The following is a 24,467-nucleotide window of genomic DNA, read 5'->3' as shown; positions in this document are numbered from 1 at the left end:
CTAAATAAACTTTCTCACTACATATCAAAACAAAGCAAAATTGCTGGACCTTAAATAAAACTGCTCAGCGCTGGCCTAGAGGCATGGTCAGGCTGGTGATTAGTTGCCTTGGATATTTGGTGGCCTATCCAAAAACGAGACATGTTGATATTAGGTCAAAACTTCCACAGCAATCTACCTGTGCTATTCAGCATTTGGAGCTGCACCAGGATCAACTGAACTAATCGTATCACGTTTGGAATTTGTGTCTGATGAAAGCATCATTTTGCCATACACAGACACGGTGTTTATGAGAACTCGGGGATGTCCCCAGACTCTGTTTTGCTGAGCTGTCTGTGAGCACGCCAGCACCCTATCAAACAGTCGAGAAATGTATTTCAGCACCTTGATGATGCCAACTCTGCTTTGGGGGTGTTGATGTTGGCTGGGGCGTGCGGGGCTTATGTGTGTGGGAACGCAGAGTTCACCCGGCAGCTGACACGCTGGAAAGGACATCAAAGAGCCACTAAGAAAACAAACCGGGGGACCACGGCAGGCAGACATCCCCTCCTGCCGGGCGGGTCGGCTCCCGCAGATGCTTTATTTTTGTCGCAAGTTTTTTTTTTTTTTTATTCCTTCTGCTTTCACCCCACGCCGTTCGGAGCCCGTCGCTCCTCGCACGGCGCCCGCGGTGCCGGGGCTCCAGGGGCGGCGAGCCGGGGCTGCGGGCCGATCCCAGGGCCGAGGGGAGGCCGGCCCGGGCCCACGGCCCTCCCGCAGCCGCGGCGGGGGCGGCCCCGGCGGCGCCCCGGGCGGTGGGCGGGGAGAGGCAGGGGCGCCCGGCCGCCCGCCCGGCCCCCTCCCCCGGGTATTTAGCGGCGGCGCGGATCGCGCGGAGCCCGCGGTGGCGACATGGCCGCCGCCTGCACGGAGCCGCCGAGGCTGCGGCAGCTGCTGGGCGGGACCCCTACCTGGCGCCCTTCCGGACCGACTTCCAACGCAGGTACCGCGGCGCGGAGGGGAGCGCGGAGCGCCGGCCCGCCCGCCCCTGGGGGCGCCGGGGCGGGCGGTGTCCCCTCCCCCGCGCCGCTCTCTCCTCCCCTCGGCCGGGGCGGCTCCGCTTCCCTTCCGGCCGGGCCGTCGCGGGCGGGGCCGTGGCCGGGGCTCGGCGAGGCCTCCGGGCCGGGGCGCTGCGCGAAGGCCTCGGCCGCGGAGCTGCCGCCGGCCTGGCGGGGCCGGGCACTGCGGACCCAGCAGCCCCCGAGAGCGGCCGGGGACGGCTTGGGAGGGGCACGGAATCATAGATGGGTGGGAGTTGGAGGGGACCTTAAAGATCGTCTGGTTCCAACCGTGGTGCCGTGGGCGGGGACACCCTCCACTTGTTCAGGTTGCTTGGAGCCGCATCCAGCCCGGCTTTGAACTCTTCCAGGGATGGGACAACCACAACTTCACTGGCTAACCTGTTTCAGTGCCTCACCACCCTTCGAATAAAGATTCTTTTCCTATCATCTAATCTAAACCTACTCCTAGCATGAGCAAGTTTCCCGTTGAGCTGTCAGTACGTGTAAATAGTGTAGCCTTCTCTTTCCTCTTAAGTTCCCTTCAGGTGTGTAAGCATGCCATTAGGTCACCGCTAACCCTTCTCTTTCACTGGCTGCACAAGCCTAATTCTCTCAGCCTTCCCTCATAGGAGAAATGCTTCATCAGCTTGGTGGCCTCCTCTGGACTCGTTCCAGAAGGTCAGTGCTCTTCCTGTGTTGGGGTCCCAGAGATGGATGCCGTCAGGACGTGAGGATGATGCACCAAGCTGCTATCACTGACAAAAATGCCTAGCTGCAATAATCTGTCAATAAACTGCTCCTGAATCTCATCTTTCTGGAGAGTTTTCCTGCAGGCGCGTGTTTGGAGGTATCTCTGAACCACCAGCTCAGCTGTTTGGCAGACCTGCAATGCACGATGTAGCAGAGTGTGCATTAGGTTGGTGCTAGGTTGCAGGCTGAGCATCCCTTTTTTTGTGCCTCTCGCTGGGAACTGTGATGCCAGCCCTCTGTCCAGGGCCTGGGTTAGAGCCTGCTAGTAGCAGGCTGGGCAAGAGGAGGCCTGCATCCTGCAGAGCCAGGCTGCTGGCCTGGAAAAGCTGCTGAAACCTCACCCGCCCACTGAACGCCGTTGGGAGCTTTTATGTTGCACGTTTGTTGTGTTTCACTACTGGTCGTCTGGCAATCAAAATAATTGTAGTACTGACCGGTGCACTGTGTCCCAGAGGTCTGGAAAAGTCTCTGTGTGTGAGGGATGTAAGAAGGAATATAATTAATTTTATTTTTTGTTTTGTTCTTATGTTCAGCGTGGTTTAACATTACCAAGTGTCATGTAGGGTTCTGGTGTTGAATAGTGGAAAGTCTAGATCTTGTAAAATAGGATTAAGCATTGAGTAAACTATTAGACTCACTTGTGGAGCATTTTCTCGAACTTAATCTCTTAATGACAGAACAACTGAAGAGTTTTATGCTTCCTGGCAAGCTCCTGGCCATGCATTCAGTGCTGTAAAACACCTAATATTTTCAGCAGGAATCTAGGGTGTAGGAATTAATAAATGGGCATATCTATCTCTTAATAAAATATTCATTGAAACATTTGGACTTCCCAAATGTGCCTGCCATCATAACAGTCATATTGTGGGTAGCATTGTTTGTATTTGTGAAGATAGTATGCCTGTACAGTGAGTTTGCAAAACTTTGTGTACTTCTCAGAACTGTGCATCTAAAGCATAGAGCTGGTCCTGTCTTGTCTCTTTCTCGTCACTTTCTGCCTCCTGAACCTCCAGTTGGTCACTTGCCCTAGAATTACTGTGTAAACTATGTGATACTGTGTATCCTGTTAATTAATTTAAAAGAGTAAAGGAAAGCTCTGTGGCAGTCTGTGATAAACTGGATGGTTTATTCCAAGCCCAAAGAAGCAGCCCATCCTGTGGATGGTGGAGAGTGCCAGGGAGTGGAAGTTGTAAGCCCTGGGAAATAAATGCCTGTTAGTGTCTGCATGCAATGTTCATTGCAGTTTCTGTGAATTGTGATTCAGTCTGTATTTAATGGCTTCGGGTGTGTTTTAGCAAGAGTGCCCAGGGGAAAGGAGTTTTTCAGCCTAGTTGCTGTTTGTGTGAAGAAGCAGTTCTTTAGGACCTTCAGTATATGGGATTTGCTAACTTTATGTCCAGTTCCTTTGCTGGGGGAGGTGGTGAACCAGCCCTTCACAACTGTGTGTGCTCTGTCAAAAATCCTTAGTGTGAGGCTATGTGCTCTAACAGGCTGAAGGATCCTGAGGCATTTAACTGGGTGGTTGTATGAACCATCATTGTGGTATGGTGCTGTTAAATAACTCAATGGGTCTGGTACCCTACATGGTCAGGAAAAACTGTGATGAAGCTGCCAGGATATGTGCTGTTAAGCAAATCTGTGTGTAAGAGTGGATGTTTGTTAGCTTCTTACCACAGCCTCATCATTGGTAGGACGGGAGTGCTATATTAGCAATGGATTTAGTTTTGTAGAGAAGGAAAATGAGTAGAAACGATGCTACTCAACTGCTGAGCCTGTGACAATCTGTTCATTATTCCTTCTGTTACTGTTGACTGACTATCTCTAACTTTGCTCCGGATAGCCCTGCCCAATGACATTTTTTTTCCACTTAATAGTTTAGACACCAAAAGTATGTGTGGTCTCTGAGTTCAGAAAGTTGAGTTTTTCCTGATAAAGGGGATGGGAGGCAGATTTGGTGCCTGGCGCCCTGCAGCACTAGAAGTATATTACTTGCTTGGATTAGGAAGTTTTGGGTAAAAATAGACGTGAATGAGACTTGATCAAATACAACATACATGGATAGATTTCCTGTAGTAGTCTGAATCTCTTCTTAGAGTTTGCAGTGAAACTGAGCTTACTGAATATTAAACCAAATCATCATGGAGTGATGGAAGTTTTATAGCTTATAGTTATCATACTGTATTGCCTAAAAAAATAAAAATTGGGGCTTTTGATAGGGGATTAAGGATGCTTGAGAAACAAAGCTTTTAAACATTTGTTAGTGGAGATCTTATATTATGCCTTGTGCAATAAGAAGTGAATTAGTCCTTCCTTTATCTTGCTTGGTAAAAGTTCTTTGTAGAAGTGATGGGAGATAAATACTTGGGCCTAATCTTGGCAGTGACATCAGCAAGTTGCTGAGTTGCCCTTTGGACTTGAGTCTATCTGCTCTTTTCTGTGGTGCTGTATGAGCATGGCTGGTGATTGTTAGTGGAGAACTTTGTATCCATGGGTGTCAGAGGCTGCACAGGTGACTTGGTTATTCTCACTTTCAAGACCGACCACTGCTGGTGTTGGATTACACTGCTCAGGACCTTGTTGGATTGGACTGGGTCTCTGAGGATGTGTTTCTTCAGCCTCCTTGGGCAGCCTCTCCCTGTGTTTGGATACCCAAATTGTGCAGATTTTTTTTCCAAATATTGTGACTTGATGCAGCCTTGTTGCTTCTGGTCTGTTTTCCCTGTTTCCCTTGGAGTGCAGCCTGGCTCATTCTTTAGGCACTTGCAGCTACCTGTCCCCATAGATGGCATAAACTGGGAGTGGATGTGAGCAGCTCACCACCTCTTGAAGTTAGCTTTTGGACATCTGTTTTGGGGAAACCCATCTCTCAGGCCCTACCTGTGTGCCATGGGTAGAAGATGGCAGACCAGGAACAAAAAGCTGTTTTCTGGAGAGGCTCTAGTGTATTCCTGCTCATCCATGCCTTGAGCAAGTGCAGGCATCTCTTGCTGGGATTCTTATCTGCCTCTCCTGCCCTGTGCTGTCCTTCACCCTCAGGATGGTGACCATCTGCACAGCACCGTAGCTAATGGTGAGAGCTTTGCGCATTCTTTTGTTTTTCCTTTCTCTCAGAGGGTGTGGTTTGCTGAAGGACAGACAGGCTTTAGTCACATAAGACTGGATTTTGCAGTGTAATATGATTATCCTGATTCACCTTGAGAATTGTCAGATCCATGATGAAATGAATTGTGATGTTGCCTCAAGTTCTGAAAATTTCCTCTTGCTTTCAAGGACTGTCTCCTTTAACCTCTTGCAAAGTGTAATTCTGTGCTTTAGACAACTGACTGTTTTCCTTCTCTTTCATAATGCCTCAAGAAATGCTGAATGAGTGCTTTGATAGGTGCAAAGGATTTCTCTAAAGAAGTAATGCCTAAAAATGATGGTAGGACCTAGAAATGCCCTAAGCATGGAACATGAACTGACATAGTTAAATGAGTGACTAGGATGAAGAAAGGCTTCTGGTCACATTACCTTTTCAATATTTTGTCATGCCTGGGCATGTTGCATACAGTGTTCATGCAGAAAATAGAAGTCTGTAAATTTTTTTTCTTTTATGAATGCCTCAATTTGATCCTGAGTTAAGGAAGGAGTATCTTCTTTGGGATGAAGGGAAATCAGTGTCTATATAGTGAACTGCGTGGCCTTGACCCAAATGTATGTTGTTCATATCTCTAAACAAGAATTTGCTTACAAAAACCAAGCAAAAAAATCCCCAAGTGACAGTGTTTGTGTAGGGTATACTGTGCTACATTGTTTGACCATCTGCAATATGTTTTTCCACAAGTATTTTGTTAAGTCTCAAGTGTTATTTAGACTAAAGACTTTGTATAATTTAGTAGTATTTTTAGTCTTTACCTCTTAGAGCATAATTGGTTCAATTAAAACCATTAATGCCTGTGGTGTAATTGCATTTTATGGAATTACAAACTGGTGCTAGAAAGTGCTGCCTATTACAATTTTCTGCTGTAACAATGTGCCTGGGTTATTATATTTTACCAGACCATGGAATCGCCTCTGTAACATACTGATTATGTAGTCTTTGGTGAAAGCTTTCTTTGAATAGTTAATCTATAGAATAAACAAGAAAAATAATACCAATGCACAGCTTCAGTCTTTGTTTTCAAAAATCATTGGTTTGTTGATCTGGATAAAATGCTGCTGATAGTGCTTGGGCCATATGGATGGGTTGAAAAAGAGGGGTTCCATTCCTTCTGAAGTGTTGGTGAGTTGGTTGAGATGGGACATGTACTCAGTGGCTTCTGTAGCAGTATCAATTACCAAGATGTCCTGTCACTTGGCTCATAGCTTTCTCCTGATGTTCTGAGATCCCTCCATTCTTACAAACGGGACATAGTTGCCATGCTTTCATTTTTATCTCCCATTTTGTATCTGCTTAATATCAGTTTAGTGCTGCTTTATGGCTCTTTTTTAATCTCTTTTGAAGATGATCAGTGGTGGGTACCTGAGGTATTGAAAATGAAGAGGTGTTGGGTGTGATAGGGATGAGTAGGAAGGCAGCTGTTGGGGTCTAGCAAGTTTGGGAATGGCAGATGAAGGGCGACTAAGCTAGAATCCTATTTTTAGATGAAGATGGAAGGGGGAGAAGGACTGGATGATCTGTCACAGAATTAACACAACTATTATTATCATCAGAAAAACTAGATTTTGCTTTTCCATTGTGCCTCATCCGGACTGTTGTATTGGGTGAGCAGAACTAAGTATTCATGAAAAACCATGTCATATCTGGCTGTATTTTTGTTGGTTTTGGTGGCATCCCTAAGTTCAGTAGACTTCTATTGATTCTAGAACCCTGCAAATTTAATGAATGTATCCTTCTGCGTTATCCTAGTCTCTAGCTCATATGCATTGGGATTACTAACCGTGACAAGTGTAGTTGACCATCTCACTGATAACCTTAATTTTTAAGTGTGTGAGAGAAGTACTTAAATGGGCCAATGTACATCTGGCATATGTGTGTCTGGTGTAGTCATCGTCAAAAGATTCAAGTTGGAATTGCGTTAATAGCTGCCAGATTTATGAAAATGCAGGGAAATATAAGGATGTAGGTACTGCTTTTTGTTAGCAGACCAGTTGCCTCTGTATAAAGGTAAAACTTGGTGTTCTCTGAAAAAATGGATTGAGGCCCCCTCAGCTCTGTTAGGTAGTGTCAGCTTATCTGAGCATGTTGGATCAACTCTGAGAATTTGCCTGGAATTCTAGAACAATTTCTAACGTGACCAGGAATCTGATTGCTGTTTCACTGTAATAGTGAGGAAAAGCTTTGTCTTGCTGAATACTTTACATTCAGGTGTTTGTGCATGTTTCTTCACTACTTTAAGGCTGTAAAGAAGGCATTCTTATGGAGGACTGTCTTAAATTGACTTTCTGTTTCATGAAGATACTTTTCTCCCCCGTTCAATTTCAATATTTATGTATAGACACTTCTCTTTCAAGCTCCCTGTTACCTTGTATTTACTCCCACTATCTAATCCTAGCTGTTCCCTCATTTTCTGCCTTCTGCAAAAGATAGCTCCTTTTGACTTGTACAATGCCAGACCTAAAATCTCTCACGCATGCTTCCATTTGCTTTGTACTTTGAAACTTGTTTCATTCAGTTATTCATCAGGTTAAAAAAGAAATAATGTCTTCAGGCAAAGTGTCTAGTGCAGCAAGATCAGGGTCTTTGTATTTAAAATGTTTTAAAACGTAAGTTTTCTTCTGGAAAAAAATATTCAGCAAAAAAAATGTTTCTACCTAGAATATGGCTGCCTCTTCCCAAGTATCTGACATTTTGATGTTCTTGTAGCACCTATGTTGAGAAATTGAAGGACAATTGTTAGACATGGGTCCTGTTGATTCTACAAAGAATATGCCTCCAATGCTGCCCTTGGAAGCACCTAAATAATGAATGTTATCTGCACATTATTTGCAGTCAAAATTTAGTATAGACTCTTGGTAAATAGACGTCTGAAGATCTGTCAAAGGACCCAGATCAATTAGTTGTTGTTCTGTGAACATGTTGAAAAAATTGTTCCATGAATCTGGAAATTCCAAGGCTAAGCTTATTTGAACTTATTCTCTTGGTATACTTAATAAAAGCCTTACTTGACAGTTTTTAGTCATTCTGCTGCAATTCCATTGACTGGTATTATTTGCAGGTAGAGGTAGCTCTAATGCTTTCTGTTAAACACCTTCCTTTTCTCTTTGAAGCTCTTGTTCAGGCATAGGATACTTTGCTTCCTTTGTATCCTTGCTGCCCCTGTGTGTTGCTTTGCCTCTCTTAATACTTAGCATGTCTGCCCTTGTGCTTAGTGATGGAGAGAGAAAATATTTTCAAAGTGGGTCATGAAGTTCTGGTAAGGGTGGGCCTACATTCTGCAGAGATGGAATGCCACTGCTGAGAGGTTATGCCAAGTTCAGAAAAATGTGGCCTAGGTGAACAAAAGGAGTGATGCTCAGTCACAAAATAAACAGGTGTAGTTTTCATAGTTCATTAATAAAAATACAAGTTTTTAGCCTTTGTTGCTCTAACTTGTGTTGTGTTCATTGAATAAATTTGTGTTTTCACAGTCTTTAAAGGGGGGTTAGGATCTGGATTCTCCCACTTACAAGTGCTTCAGGTACATGCCAAAGTAAGGATGCTGTCCTTTGGTAGGAATGGAAATGGGGAGGAATCCTGGCAAAACATTAGAGAGTGAGCACTTTGAACTTACCAGTATTTCTTCTTTAATTTCTTCCACTCAAAACCAAACCCAAGTATTTCAAGAACTTCTGGAAGTGTGCATAAGTTGGCATACATTAACAGACTACATGGATCTTGAAGGTGCCTGCTAATCTATGGATTGTAAGATAATTACTTTCTCTATTTCTTGGCATTGGTTAGGGTCTGATCTTCATTTGTTCTATCCTTCTCTTTAGAGAGAGCTTCTAGGGAAGGTTCTTTAGGAGGCATTGCCTTGGGACAAGTGAAAATCATCTTAGTGCTGATCACAGATGTAGGTAGTTTATTACAGGTTTTTTTTTTTTTTTTTTTTTTTTTTTTTTTTTTTTTTTTTTTTTTTTTTTTTTTTTTTTTTTTTTTTTTTTTTTTTTTTTTTTTTTTTTTTTTTTTTTTTTTTTTTTTTTTGTTTAAATGAGAAAACAGTTTAGATGATGAATATAGAAAATTAGATGATGGCTAAACTGTGCCAACTGTGTGTGGGTCAGACTTCTGGTTTGAGGGCACTTTTTTCCTAATGTGTCCCTGAGAGGCAGGCTACATTTGCATACCTCCAGACATTCCCCATAGTCACATGTGAATGCATTGTCATCATCAGATCCAAGTTTTTGGCTGTGTAAGCATTTGATAAGATAATTCAGAAGAAAGGCAGAAGGACCAGGGGGAATTGCCTGAAAGACTCTTATTAAAATCATGCTGAGTTACTGTGTGTTGTAAATGAAAACTGCTGCACTACCACAACTGTTTGAAATTGCCCATACTAGAGTGTATTCACTGCAGGAACGTAACAGTCAGCAGCTCATTTTAGCAGCTTTAGGGGGCATGCTGATTGTACTGTACCTGCTATCCCAAGAAAAGAGTTTATTAAAACTTGTCTTGTGTGTCAGGCTTAAGCAAGTTCACATTATTATTTGACAACTGTTAATAGTTAACATAATTGTTTGATACCTGTTATAGGCTATATCCCCAGTATAAAGTTCCTGGTATGATAGGGATTGGTGAGGTCATAAATGCTTTCCAGTCTAAGAAAAAGTATTCCATTTCATTATAAGAAGTTATGACTCTTTGATCACTTTCAGCAAGGTTTAATTTGACCTGAATAAACACTTCTTTCTTAAAAATGCTACCCCTTTAGAAATTGCTGAAGCTTTACAGAAATAGGAAGTTTGCAATACTGCTTTGGTTGCCAGCTTTTTTGAGGCTATTTGGGCAGCATGTAAAATACTTGAACAGTAGGTTTGTTTGTTACACAAACAATAGTGGTGACTTCATAGAAGCATTTGTGACATAGCAGCTGTGATGGTTTGGGACAGGAGCTGGTAAAGAGGATCTCCAGAGCTTAGGCTAAAAATCTAACCTTTTGAGAAGTAAATTAGAAAACAATCTTATACTTGGTACGTCAATGTGAGACGTAAGGCAAATAAATACTTGTGTTGGTTCTCAAATCCTTTCTCAGCCTGTATTTTGATGGGATTTGTCATCTTGTCTTATTTCTCATATCCCACGCTTCTGCAGTTGTCCTGCTTACTCCCTGACAACCTTTGACATCCCTAAGAGAAATACAGAAGGAGTGAGGAAAAATTTCTCCTTGGTAAGAAATGAAGGAAAAGAGCTGAAGATAGACAAGCTTTACAACTTCAGGGGCTGTTTAGCTTCTTTTGAGAGTTAAAGCAGTGGAGAACAAGGTAAAGCTTCTGTATGCTGAATGAGCCAGGTGGTTTAAATCTACTGTCTGAACAACCAAATCCTGTCTCTCAGTTCATGTGAACTCCCGAGCTTTAGCCTAATCTTTAGAAAGCTCATGGATCATCATATCTTTGAGTTGAATTGATGGATATTGTTTTTAATGAAAATATTTCACTTCTGGGAAGTAAACAGTATGTGTCTAGTTCTGCCAATGGCATGGCCTCTCTGAACATGTATGTGAGGTTTTTTTCCAGTGAAACACAGTCTGATGGAAAAAGTTTGATTTCCCTTTCAATAGGGATCAGATGTCTTTTGTACATTTATGGTCACTTAAAGAGGCAGTTATGTAGAGAAATACAGCTTAAAAATAATTGAAAGATTTAATATCATTAAATCTTTCATCTTGGAAGTAATGTGGTGGACCCTTTGATCCAGCCTTATGAGGCTTAAATATTTGTACAGTTGGCCCATGTTCTTTTTAGCTAGGGTGGTCTTTTTTTCCGTGCTTCTGTTTTTCTTTAGGCCCTTGGCTACTTTCTTGGTGGTGGTTATCAATTGTTTTGAGCAACAACAGGTGCTTTTGGGTTACTGGCACTAATTTCAGGCATGTAGCATGAGTAGAAAAATAATCTTCTCATTGGGCATGCCCAAGAAGCGTAGCATTTGGTTACACACGGGTTTGTGTCCATTGTCTAAGCAGCTTTTCCCCTTTCTTGGAGAAAGCAAATCCAAAGAGGCGTTGCTGGCTGCTTTGTCAGGCAGTGAGGGGAAAGTCTAAAGTGATAAAGGGATTAAAAAGGTCAGTGGAGGCAGGAGTTTGGGTACTGGTAAGAGTATCAGAACAGTCTGGGCTTTAACTCTTTCCTCCCTGCCCTGCCTCCACGTGCAACCTCTAAACACAAACCTTTGCTGCTGAAAATGGGGAGATTGGAGCTGTGTTTAGTCTGTGTAGAATTCAAGGTAGTTGTATCTTAGCTTTTAGTGGTGTAAAGTTTGGTTTGAGTGTGAATGCTACCTTTTCTTTTTTTGCTGTACAGCCTTTTTATGTATTTTCCCAAAAGACCATAAAAATATCTTTATTAATTGCACTTTATGTATGTATTAATTGTACTTTATGTGCATACTAATTGCCCTTTATGTGCGTAATGCATAAGTGTGTATATAGACACAGCTTTTTCTGAGGAGTTTTAGCTGGTCTGTGTGTAAATTCAGCCTCCACCAGAGTTCATTGGCAAGTTTAGCTATGGCTTATAGAATTCATTGACTTAATCTATGGCATATTTGTTACAAATTTTCTCAGAAGAGTTCCTTAATGCCCAATTTTATAAACATCTGAAAGGTTTTTTCAAAATGTTTCTGCTTTATTTTAATCCTGTTTACAACAATTGGAAAGTATTTAGGGGAAAAAAAATCAAGCCTGTGAACAGTCTTTTCTTTAAATAGCAGATTTCTATTAAAACCTCTGCTTGCTATTGCAGTGTAATTTGAATGTGATTACAGTGATTAGTTTCTTTCAGACAAAAATCTATAAATAAGAAGTGTTAGCATTTAGAGATATTTGCCAAACTTCTTTGCATTTTCTTTGTTTTCATCAGAAAAAATTGGACAGAAGAGCTTTATCTATTTGCCACTTGTCCTAAAATAAGTAAATGTATGAGTTTGTAATTCAGATTATTTGCTACTTCACTTAACACTGTAAATTCATGTAGTTAAAAACACTTCAAAGCTGAGACTTCCTCTTCATCTCCCTCCTGTGCCCTCAGTTTAGATGCCACAGTTGATGTGTACGTAGGCAAATTAGAACTTTCCTCAAAATTTAAAACTCTAATAATTGGTATGGTGGGGTTTTTTTAACTCTTTTTTTAAAGATCCAAAAATTATCTTTTTGGATCATAATGTCACTGTCTAACCATGTAATGTATGAAATGTGTATTGTTTCCTGTTACCCGTGGTAGAGGATGATTGAGAAGCTCAGGTTTGCAGGAGGCAAGACCTGGGAGAGGTTAGAGAAGTTTACTGCCAGACTTAACATTGCCATGTGCTGATACTATGTTGGCACATTTTGCTTTGCTACTTGGATATAAATCCCACCCTCTATCCTCAGAGTTTGCCCTGGATGAATGCTGATTTATACCAGTTGTCTTTTCTCCCACTTGCAGGTGTTTTGTTCCTGAGATAGGTGTGAGCATGGTTCTAGGACTGAAGATGGCACATAAACTAGTTTAAAACTCATTTTGTCCTCATTTTTAGGCAATGACTGCTACTCAGGTGAACCTTCAAGCTGGCTCAAGCCTTAAGAACTACTCCAAACAGAGCAGGTGTCACCAGCTCCTCTTCTGCAAGACTCCCAGTGCAGTGGGTTTCAACAGATTTCATACATCTATTGCCTAAACTTAAACAGTTTCTATTAAATTTTGCAACTGGATAATAAAAATATAATGTTCTTAAATGACAATGAAAGATGGTCTGTAAATCTGGTTTTTCAAAAATATGCTTTTTCTTCTGAGGAAAGCAATCTCCTGCTTCTTTCCATGAATTGATAATAGGATGAAAAAGTGTTTATAGTACAAAAGCTAACCTAGTACTTTACCTCTTTTAATTGGTAGAAAGTGTCTGTGGGTTCCAAATGAGAAAAATTAATACACTCAGTTTGTGTTTGGAGATATATGTATTTTTCAGCTACAGCTTGTGGATTCAGGAAGGACAGGAAAAGCTTTGCTAAAAAGATTAGGTGGCTAAATAAAAATAGTGATAATTTTCACTTAAAATTTTATTAAATTTGGACTGAAATAGGCCTTTTATGTTCAACTATTTTAGCAGAGCCAGTAAAGCAGGAATGTTGTTGCTGCACAGTAACAATGACTGGATTAAGTGTCTTTGCATTGTGAATAGGATCTCTTCTGGACCATGAAGTTATGGCCTGAGTATTACAAGATAACAAACAATGTCTTGAGTGTGACTATCAGGCATTCTGCGTTTTGGCCAAGTGATTTGTCTTTTTGCTTAGCTGTAAATAGTATAGAAAATGACATAAACAGACTTTCTTCTACAGCAGAAGCAAATACTTCATCTGAGATGAGGCCTTGGAGTTGCAGAATAAGAAGTAAGGCCTGACCTTCCCTAATATCATAAATAACATATTACCATCAAAGTACACATCAGACTGAGCTTTCAGCAGCAGTCAGGGTCGACTCAAGTGATTTCCAGCTCAAAATGGAGGTAGCTGTAAAGTGGCAATTATGTCCATTAAGTGTTATTCTAGGCCACTTTGACCATAATGACTTCTGACAGAAACAGCTCCCAAGCCCTACAGATGCAGGAAATGCCAAGTCTGTCAAGATTTGATTGTTCTCCAGGTATCTCACTGAACAGCTTGTTTGTCCTTTTGCAGTGGAGATCAGGACAGTTTGCTGCAAACTGTCAATTTCTCAACTGTCAATTGAGAGTACGTGGCAATTACTGTTATTCAATTTTAAGTGTTTCCTTAAAAACGCGTGGTGAGTTCTGGGGTGTAGGCTGTATAATAATTGGACTCCTTGACAGGGAAACCAAAACAATTATTGAGGTAGAGAGTCCAGAGAAAGTAGAAATTGTCCACAAAAAGACATTACCAATATAGTGTACAATATTGACACAGTTATGGTGTAAAAGCATGCTTTTCATAATACAAATTATTGCTGGTGCCCAGTCCAACCCTGATAAAAAACTCTATTGATGAATACCTTCATCTAATGGCATACTCACTAAGGACTTTTGCAGCCAGAAGGACATTGCTCAGCAGTAGTGTTTGCTAATACACTGGCAAGCATTTCTGATGTGAACCATTATTTTAGAACAAGAGTTTTCACAGTTGGAAGGGTTAGAGACAGCTCCTGGTACACTTGCATAATTCCTTTAGATGGTGCTGGAGCTGACTGAAGTACAAGGTGTGTGACACCACTATTGTGCAACTTGTGGACTTTACCAAGATGTAATAGATTGAACTTCAGGTATTTGACTCCAGTGATTTCTCTGGGTTATCAGTTTCAAAGGCTGCTCTGGGTATTGTTGACTCTTGTCAGCAACCTCTGTGTGTAATTGCTTGTTTAAATAACTGTAAAAATGCCACTGAGATTTCACCGCAGATAGATTTTTATTAAATACTTCATGACATTTGTCTAATACAAGCCATGTTTAGTCTGTGTGAAGGAAAGCAGTGTGATAGTAGTAAACTGTACTGGTTTTGGGGTTTTCTTTTGACATTTTTTCTAAACTAAGGTTTGTATGTCTAGTCTTTGCTTGTTCAAAAGAACAGATGTGCTAAGTGGGTCAATATTATTTTTTGTGTATGTATGCTGTTCTCTTATTCTCTTACTTAAGCTTTTCTTGGTTCTCTTTCTTAGACTGTGTGATTGTCTGCCAGGAACTGTAAGAAATTCAGGCATTTGTCAGAAGGTGGAAGGCCTTTAGCCTCTGGAACCTTTTTCTGGCACTCATTTTGTCAATATTAATCCATGATAGATGTCAGACAACATGGTGCTTACAGTCATGTCTGTTACAGTGTTTTTAAATACCAGACAATGCATAGATATTGTTGAGTTGAACAAGTATATGTTTTTTCCCTTTGGTTTTCCATGAATTGCCACAGTGATGAACTAGTTGAGAAAAAGCAGAAGAATAAAGACCAGAAGCAGTTTGTCCTGTCTTTTGGTGTTGAGGGGAATTTTTTTTTGGTAGCATTACTCCTGGTATTTTCAGTTGCTAGTTAGAGCAAGATAAGACAGATCTGTATTAGAGAAACAATGGTATAAAGCCTTAAAATTCCTAAATTAAACTTGTTACCACCTCTTTGGAGTGGGTTGGAAGCTAACACTTGCTTCTTTCTGGCACAGAGAAACATAATTTTAATCTGATGGTTGCAAACCCTAGCTTTGATATATCTGATGTGATAGATCTTGGATATATCTGAAGTGATGAGTAGGAGAAGAATAAGGGTAAGTTGTTGGGGTTTTGTTGTTATTATTTTGGGGTGTTTTTTTTGTTTATTTTTTCAAGGATAATAATTCTTGTGGCCAGGGAACTGTAACAGACATAGGCATAAACAGTAATTGTGGCTGTTTTTTTTTTTTTTTTAAATGTTTTTTGTACTTTGCAGTGGTGTATTTCCATGGGATTTTTCAGGTGTATGGGTATTTTTATTTTAAACTAGAAGGGGTTTGTTTGTTGTTATTGTTTTTTTAAATATCTATCTGCAGTAGATTAGCTTTCTGAATCTATTTTGCTGAAGTTTTTGATTCTCAATGTCAGTGTAAAGAAAGCACTCCATCCCCTGCAGCTTGTAAATTACTTTTCTGGCTTCTAAGCTTTGTGCAGAGTGGGCTGACCAAGACTGAAGTTGTATGAACTGCTCTGTTGGAGAAGATAGGAAGGTGTTGAAAAGTGCCAGTTGAGAGTTCTCTGGATCTTGCTGTGCTTCATCAGGGTGGTGTTCCTGCTGTGGTTTGCTTTCCCCTTCAGAAGACAAGAGGCATTGTAGAAACCTCAAAATTCAGTGGGATATGAACTTTTTACCTGGTAAAAATCTAATGGCCTGTAAGATGTAAAGAGGCATCTAGGAAACAGTGGAGATGGAAGTGCTGTTGTACATGTACTTTGGCAATGAATGTATCATTTCCCAGGCTAAAAGCTTTGGCTTAAGATTTTCTTTTTTCCTGCTGTTTATATTGATATTCTTTCATCAAATGATCCACTTGTGAATTATGAAAGAAACCATGAGGAGATCAAAGCAAAGAGAAAGTTGTGATCTTGACAGGTGGACTCAGGAAAGGTTCCTTTGTGATGTGGAATAAAGTGGGGAGGTTTTACAGTGATAGATCTTGCCAAATACAGGTTACACGTATGACTTTATTTAAATGACAGAGCTATTTATTAAACAGTATTAAAATTGTGTCTATCCCCAGCAAACAAGCTAGTCTGTTACAGTTGCCGTGTAGGATATCAGATTATAAGTTTAGTGTTTCAAAACTCATGTTGACTTGGAAGCCTGTATAGCTGGTGCCATGATGAGGATAAAATATTAGGGTACAGTTGCACATACTACCATAAACTCAAATATACTTTGCTGCTTCTACCATTCATAATGTAGCCAAAGCAAATTTGGGACTGGATGAATGCAGTGGGATTTCATACACTCACGTGCATGTACACACAAAGTGGCTACTGTAATATAAATTTGAATTCCTAATTTAGCTAATAACTACACTGTGCAACTTTTAAAACTCCCATTACCTCAACAAAAATGAAATTAAAGGATGTGGGTGTTTTTGAGAGCCAAGGTAAATGTGGCAGCCGAAGAAGAAATAGAAAATGCCAATTGGCAGACAAGCTCTAAAGGTTGTAATGAAAGCTTGGATTACATCTCTTTCAGAATGTGTCTCCAGACTCTGCTGTGTTCTGTTCTCCAGCTATGAAGGGGAAGGTGTGGTATGGAGTTGTCTGGGTAGGGTTTTTAGATAATTGTTAGGGTGGTCATAAGATGACTGGAGCAAGCAAGTTGTAATTGCAACCTGTAGTGTTGCTTTCATGATGGTTATTGCAGTGACATGGTAATTGCAGATCACATGAATCTCAATAACTTTTGTGGGGAATTATTGCTTCTGCCTGCTAGTTCCTTTGTGCTCTGCTGTGATAGCTGACAAGGGAGATGGCCAAATGCAGGGAGCTTAAATAATTGCATCATTGTATCATGTGTCTACATGAGCAAGATGGCTATCAACCTTCAGGTGAAATAATGGCACCTTTCAGTGTGAATCTTCACTAATTCTCGGTGTTCTGATATCCTGACTAGATATGACAAAGAACTTTTATTAGTAGATAAACCATGCAAGTGCCTTTTGTTGGATTTTTGGAAATACAGTTAACTGTCAAATCTTAAGAAAATGGCTTCTGTATTATTCATGATGCAATTTGTTTTGGATACGATCATGTCAGTACTCCAGGGAATGCTGTATATTATGGAAATGTTTGTACCCTACCAAAACCCAGCCAACAAAAATCATGTCATCATACTGATGTCTTAAGTTTTAGCTTGTATATTTTCCAGATTATGTACTGCATTGGTATATAACTCTGAACTTCATACAAAGTGTTAGCAAGTTTTCTTCAGAGTTTGGACAGAACAATCCTTTTCCAGCCCCAGAACCAAGGACACCGTTGCAGCTTCAGGCCCAAAAAGTTTAAACAACAGCAAGTTGGAGAGCAATCTGGGAGGATGGGACTTCATAACCTGAAGCTGTAATTGGACAATTACCCCCAGTATGGAAATGGACCAAAACTTACAAAAGTGTGAAAACATGTGATCCAATGTCCATCTGGGGTGTAGCCTCAGCCAGGCTCTGGTACTGCCCAAGGTGTATCCTTTAAAGGCCTTTTTAATAATATCTTCTTTATTCCTTTAACAGTGTCTGGCCTCTGTCTTAGGTAGCCTCTCAAGGCATTAATACATTTCTGACAATGCATGACTCTTGTGATTATTGCAAAGGTATCTTGAATTCAAATATTATAAAAGGATAAAATATACAAACTTTGTGTTTTCAAATCTTAAAAAATGCAGAAGATCACATCTTGTGTTTGCTCTTTTGCCTGCCATGATAACAATTTCCTTGTAAGCCTTTATTGTGTTCTTTTACACATGGAGCAATCTGGAGTAAGTATTGTGGGTGTGTAAGCCAGCACTTCATGCTATTTGAGAAGTTTAGGATTCTGAGACTAATAATATAAATCTTTCTTTTGAAAAAATACAGCAGTTGGGTTACTTTACAAGGTGGTGGAGGGCATTCACTCCAGAGCATTAATTGCAAAATAAAGGAATATATTTTAGGAAGATAGAAATTTGATAGCCAAATACTTTTGTTCTTGGTAGTAATCTAGAACAGTTTTTTTATTGTTCCTGTGATGTCTATGGTGTATCTGAGTTGTAAACGTCCAGAATAAAAGTACTTGTGGAACAAAATCTGTCTGATTCTGTCATTGTTATAACACATTGTATTAACAGTGAAATATTTTGTTGTAATATACTGCATACTACTGAAACTCTTCATGCAAACTCCTGAACACTCACAGGTGACCTCAGGGCTGAGGGAGTAGAAGGTATTTTCAGTTTGTGTGGAGGTGATGGCATGAAGTCATACAAGTCAAGAATAAAGGAGATTACAAGTGCAAACTAAAATTGTGGCAGCATTTGTTCTTCAGTTTTCAAAATTGTTAATTAAATGGGATTATTTGGCTACTCAGCTCTGTTCAAGGTGTGTTATTCATGGATTTGATGGAGGACACTGTTTGTGCCAGTCTATTTTCTGTGACTTTTGGGAGTGAGGTTTTGTGGGTGTTTTTTTGTTTTTGTGGTTTTTTTTTCCCCTTTCTGAATTTATCTATGAACTGTTGAAGGAGAGAGCATTTTTTGAACTCTAGCAGTAAGCAAAGTTTGAAGTTCATTGAATGGTCCTAGAATAGCTGTCCTTGATGCAAACTAAACTGGTACTAAGTTTATTTTTATTTCTGGGAGAACAAACAAAATAGCAAATCAATAATTAAGCAGGCTGAGATAATTTCTATTACATTTTACCCCCATAAGTGCTGCTTTCCCATCACCCTCCTGCTAAAACCACAACCCAACCAACCAGCAACCAAAAAACCCAACAAACAAAACCCCCCAGCAACAAGTTGCTACTGAAATTTATTCTTAAAGGAAAATGAAGGGTGCTTGATACTGAAATTTGGTCTAGAAAGTGACCAAAGTAAACCAGCAGTGAGATTTAGTTTTAAAATTTAGACCTTGCTTTGTTTGCTTTAGTAAAAGGTTACCATATCATGTTCATTGTAATTCATGTTTGCTGGCATCTACTGTGCCAAAATGCATAATTTAAAAGTGCTTACCTGTTTTGCTCCCTAATTTCATTTGTAAATAATGAGCTAATTAAAGAACAGCTTTTCCCTTCAAGGTACCTTAAACTTTTAGCACAATGGGTTTTGTTTTGTTTTCATAGGTTGGTTTCGTTTTGGATTTTTTTCTTGTGCGTCTTGGCTATGTGTGAGCTATTTAAAATGTCAAATTCATAAAATTGTATCATGGACACTTTGACTCGTTTTGAGACCTCTATGAAGAAAAGTTACCCTGTTACTAGGCAAGTTCCCAGCCTGCCTTTTCCCCAAACTGAGGTGAAGGGGGGGAGGAAAGTCTTGCCAAAAGGGAGAATTGTGGGCAAAGAACAGGTCAGGGTCTAGCTGTGGGACCTGCTTTTTTGCTTGTCCTGGACTTGGAAAGTGCTGGGAGCCTGAGGAACTAAATGGGAGTGCTGGTGGGGAAGCTGAGTAGGTCCTGTGTGCTGTTAAAGGGTCTCATGGAGCTGTTGTATCATGTGCAAGTTGAGATCTCTGTAGGAGAACAGATGTGAGCCTCCCCCAAAGACAAGTTTATACATAATGCAGTTCTAGCAACTCTTTTAATACTAGAAAGAAGGATGAATTGCTGGTTTGGACTCCTTAATACAGTCCAGATCACTTTTTCTTCATATCATTCGTTACATATACTGACTATGCCTTCATGAACCTAGTTTTTGTGTATTTTACCTCAGTAAGCAACCTGAAAATTTATGCTTGATTAGGAATAATTGATAAACTTAGGAAGCTTCCCTTAAGAAGCTCTCAGGCAAGTTGAAAATTTGGGTTTTTTCAACTGTATTTCCTAAAATCATCAAATGGTTTGGGTTGGAAAAGACCTTAAAAATCGTGCCGTTCAGCCCCACTGCCATGTCCAGGCGTACATTCCAGTGCTGGTAAGGAAAAAAGAACATTTCAATTTGAACCCTGCTTATTCTCTTCCTCACATGAGATGTACATCTTATGCTGGAAACCTTGAATGAGCTTTTGCTCCATGTGGGGCATGAAACATCACTTCCTGAGCTGTGTGATGTTACCGGTTTGGGAGAGAGGCTGTGGTTCTGGGCTGTGTTTGCATGTCTGACCTGTACTAAAGGACTGTGAGGCTCTGATCTGTCTGGTGTGTTGCTGGAAGCTTTTAACCAAATACAGGTGTACTGTGTAATGTGGTGCATTGGGACACCACACCAGGGCTTTTGAGCAAAGCTGTCTGTAAACTTTGTCACACGATCACCCATTCTGTGGCTTAACATTTTAGAGAAATTAAGAGTTCATTTAGTGTGCACATTCTTGAAGGCACTAAATACTCAGATAAAAAAAAAAGTGCAAATAAGTATGAATTTTTCTTAGAGTAAATGAATGATGGGCTATAAGAATTCAGTGTTCCGTCAGATTTAAAAATAAGGGAAGTACATATTAACAGCTCTTTGCTGTGTAAGAGGCTACATGATGTGTGGCATTACGCTAATTCTGGCCATAACACTGCAATGAATTAAACTGTCTGACTCCCTCCTTGGTGATGTAGAGGTATGTTTTGTCCTTTGCAAAGGAAGACAGATGCTAAACTACTTTCAAGGTAGTAGCTGGGCCTTTTTTTCCTATGTTTTTGTGTATTTTAGCCCTGTGGAATTCTTCTGTGCATAGACACAGAAAAACAAAGAACATTAATGCAAGCTTAGGGGAGGTGTATGTGATTGCCAGAATCCAAGATATATTAGACTGCTTTGGCATTTGCAGTACTTGCAGTATTTCTGTCATGATCTCCATTGTTGGTTTTATATATCTTATGTTTTTTGTGGTATTTTTAGGGTTTTTTTTTGTTGTTGTTGTGTTGTTTTGTTTTGTTTTTAAAGCAGAACTGTCTAGCAGCAGTAGCTATGAAGTACTAAATATTCAGAGAACAATTCTGGTGGAAGGGGACCTCTAATGTTGTTTGTGTCTCAGCCTCCTCCTCAGGAGTCGGTCGATGTTGAATTGGAACTGGATTGTTCAGGGCTTTCTTTTCTTGCATGTCAAATCTACAGGAACAGAGATTCTGCACCCTCTCTGGGGCCCTGGTCCTAAGAGAATAATTTATTTTCTTCTCTCTAGCTGGCACCTCCTATCAATTTTTTGCATATGTTTTACTTGCAAATCTTTCATCCAGTACCAGTTCAGATGACAATTGAAAAAAACTTTTAACTGGCAGTGCACAAACTGTGTGTATTAGGGGAGAAAGACTAGAAAATAATGCTGAAGATGGTAATGTATGTGTAGCATTGTAAAAGCTGAATGTGGGTTCAAGCTCTCCAAGAGTAGAAGGAAAAGTTTAAGTATGGCTTTTTGGGAGGGTTAAATACAGTTTACAAGTTATATATTTATTTCTGGAATAATAAATAGCCATTTATTTACTCTGATGTAAATAATAAAATGTGATGAAAAAATAAACACATTAATTCCTTGCATTGCTAATAATACTGTTTTTCTTCCTTGATGCCTTGAAAGTATTAGTGTTATTATTAGCAGCTTTATTCTTTATATGTAACTCATAAATGAAGAGGGTAATTTCCTAAAAACCTCTGAATACTCAGTTTTGGCTCATGGTTTTTCTGCTTTGTTATTTCCTTGTGCTAGTGCATATCAAGTTGACCTCAAATAAGAGGGCTGTGCTGGCTGAAGCTTTGGGACTAACCTGTTGTCCTGCTTGGCTTCAGCTTATAGGTTTTTCTTTGGCAGCTGTCCAGGCTGGAAATTTGAGCTAGTAGTATTTTCTAGGCTTAGTTCCAGTAAAAGGGCTATTACTTTTATTTTTTGTTACGTGAGTTTCAGGTGGGAGAGGGGATGTAAACAATCAGATTTGCAGATAGTCATATACATACTTATATTTTTCAATCAAGACTTTAGCACACTGCTTTTTCTATTTTGTACTTTAAGGACAGACACTTTAAAATACATCTTTTTCAAGCAGATCAGCCAGTGCAAATTGTCTAAGCTCCTTTATAAAGGGAAATAAAAGAATACTAGGTAGTCATAAGAATGTCATAATGAGTGGAAAATTACTAAAAGGGAAATTCTGTCCAACATATAGTCCATTGCTATGTTGCTCAACCTATTTGCTGTTTAAGCTTACCTATCTGTAGTGAGTGCTTAGTCATATTAATTTTCTACAAAAAAGACTTTGTATAAACAAAGTCTTATATCTAAAGCTTATATCTAAATTCTTTTTATATGAAAGATGGTTCTAACTTAAGTAGTTGTTTTAAAAGGTGCATATAGTCTTAAGCAGAGAAGATGAATCTGAAATTGCAGAAAAACAATTTTATCTACTTACTAAATAAATTGTACATCTTCTATTTCTTAACTCCTAGTATTAGATAAGGGTTTGTTCTGTGATCTCTGAAATTTTCCCGGTAGTGCCTCATAGTAAGACTAGTTGCACCTGCAATGCAATGTATCAGGATGACTAACCCTGTCAGTGCCAGACTTTCTAAGGTTGTAGTTCTGCTTTGGATTGCTGCAAGTGATTTTTCTCTGTGTCCCAAGTTACCTCATCACATCAGATATTAAAATTCTGCTGTAAACTTCACTGTCTTCATGTGCCTTGAGTTTGCCTTCAATTTAAGAAATCTGAATCTTCATAGTAATGAAGTACTAGTTAAAACTCTCCCCTGTCTTTTGTTTGCAATTTTCTTTAGTCACAGCAATTCAAAATTTGAATCATAAGTTTTCTAATGTTGTGACAGACAAATCACGTTGTAGATAAGACTCATGTGCTTGGAGTCTGCAAAGTAAATGATGTCTAAAATTATTGGGCTCTCCCTAATATTCAATACAGCTACAATCCCATCAGAAGGGAGGTGTCTTGGAAGTCATGTCATATGTACTTAGGAGCTTAAATCATGTGGAAGGGCTCTGTGAGATGAATCCAACAGCTGCTAGGCACTGTTTTTTCTGCAGTTACATGCTTAACAGATTCGAGTGATGTAGCAAATCATATAGTTTTAGTCAGATTAGAGATTATGTCAAAGAGATTCGGTACCTTGATGTTTCACAATAGCCAGACTATGTAAAACCTGAAGTCTTCTGTAAAAGGTTAAAAATATTCAGTATAACAACTCGGAGAATCTGATGTTTACCTTTTTTGGACAATACAAACTAGTTAATGACTATTACTTCTTGTCTTGGTATTCATTCTCACTGAAGTCTGGAAAAAAGTGTTTAGATTGCACCCTGAAAATGCTTGGCCGTAAATGACATAAACTGTTGCATAAACTACTCCCAGCAGCCCTTAGCAACATTACTTGCTTTTTGCTTCTTGTCTTCTGGGGATAGACTTGATTGTCTGGGACTAGTTACAGACATTTCTCAGACACACAAGTTTTAATTATGCTTCTAGTACATTGACAGTAAACTATGTTGCCTTGGCAGTGTGGACTGTATCAATGTTGGAGTGCTTGGCTTCCCTTGTTGTTCCTGTCTGCAATGAAAGAAGTTATGAATTAGGAAAGTTTGTGCAGTGGCCTGTGGTGAGGTGACCAGAGCTGGTGTGATAATGGTGTTCCTCCCCCACCCCAAATACCCTTATTTTCCAGTCACTAGAGATGACTTTTTCTCCTTTAAAAGGATCTTGTCAAAAGGCAGCTTTCCCCAGGCGTGCTGGGGGAGTCCAGTGTGTGCTCTGTGTGAGCAGCCCCGCAGCTCCCAAGGCTGCAGAGACAACACTCCCTGAGCAGAGCAGGGGTGGCTCATCAAAGCTGCCACAGTGCTCAGTGAGAAAAGCAGTAGTCCTTCCTTCTCATTCCATGTTTAATACTTGTTTTTCTAGCTCTGATGCTGGGTAAAAATCTCATGCAGGGTTTTCTCTCCTGGAGTACTGTGAAGTTTTGTTTATTATGATAAGATATGGAGGTAAGTGAAAAGTGGATGATGAGAAACACTTAAAGGCCAGGAGGAAACCTGCAATAGCAGGATATTTGTGTGCATGACAGAGGGATTGAGAGTATATGCTTGTGCATGGCGAAAAGAAAACTAATCATGTCTTTTAGATGATGCAGGAGTACTTGCACATACTAAAACTAATAGAATGTAAGGAGTTTTTTAATTAGGTGGAATACTGTAGGTTTATGGAGAGGAAAATTGTTACAGGGAGAAAGGTTTGGAAAGGCACTAAAGAAGCCAGGTGTTGCTATAGGTACTTTTTCTCAAACCATCTTTTTGCCAGTTTCTTGAGATGGCGGTCCATTTAAATCTGCTTCAAGTTTGACAAAGAAACAATCCTGTAGTAAGGGGAGGTTATGTTTGTTTGATATTTATCAGGGATGCAAATTTTTATTTACGTT

General features: G+C 40.0%; 1 protein-coding gene across 1 annotated transcript in view; it reads left to right on the top strand.

Moving 5' to 3' along the window:
- The first annotated feature begins 865 nt into the window (after positions 1–865).
- The window catches only part of GBE1 (1,4-alpha-glucan branching enzyme 1), a 137,868-nt gene continuing 114,266 nt past the window's right edge, over positions 866–24,467 (top strand). Inside the window, 2 exon segments of the mRNA XM_066338342.1 lie at positions 866–934; positions 937–982. Of these exon segments, the coding sequence (XP_066194439.1) occupies positions 892–934; positions 937–982 (89 nt within the window). The 5' untranslated portion in view covers positions 866–891.

This window comes from Sylvia atricapilla, chromosome 2 (genome assembly GCF_009819655.1).
Source record: "Sylvia atricapilla isolate bSylAtr1 chromosome 2, bSylAtr1.pri, whole genome shotgun sequence".
In the NCBI taxonomy this organism is placed as follows: Eukaryota; Metazoa; Chordata; class Aves; order Passeriformes; family Sylviidae; genus Sylvia; species Sylvia atricapilla.
This window is presented reverse-complemented; position numbering and strand designations above follow the sequence as displayed.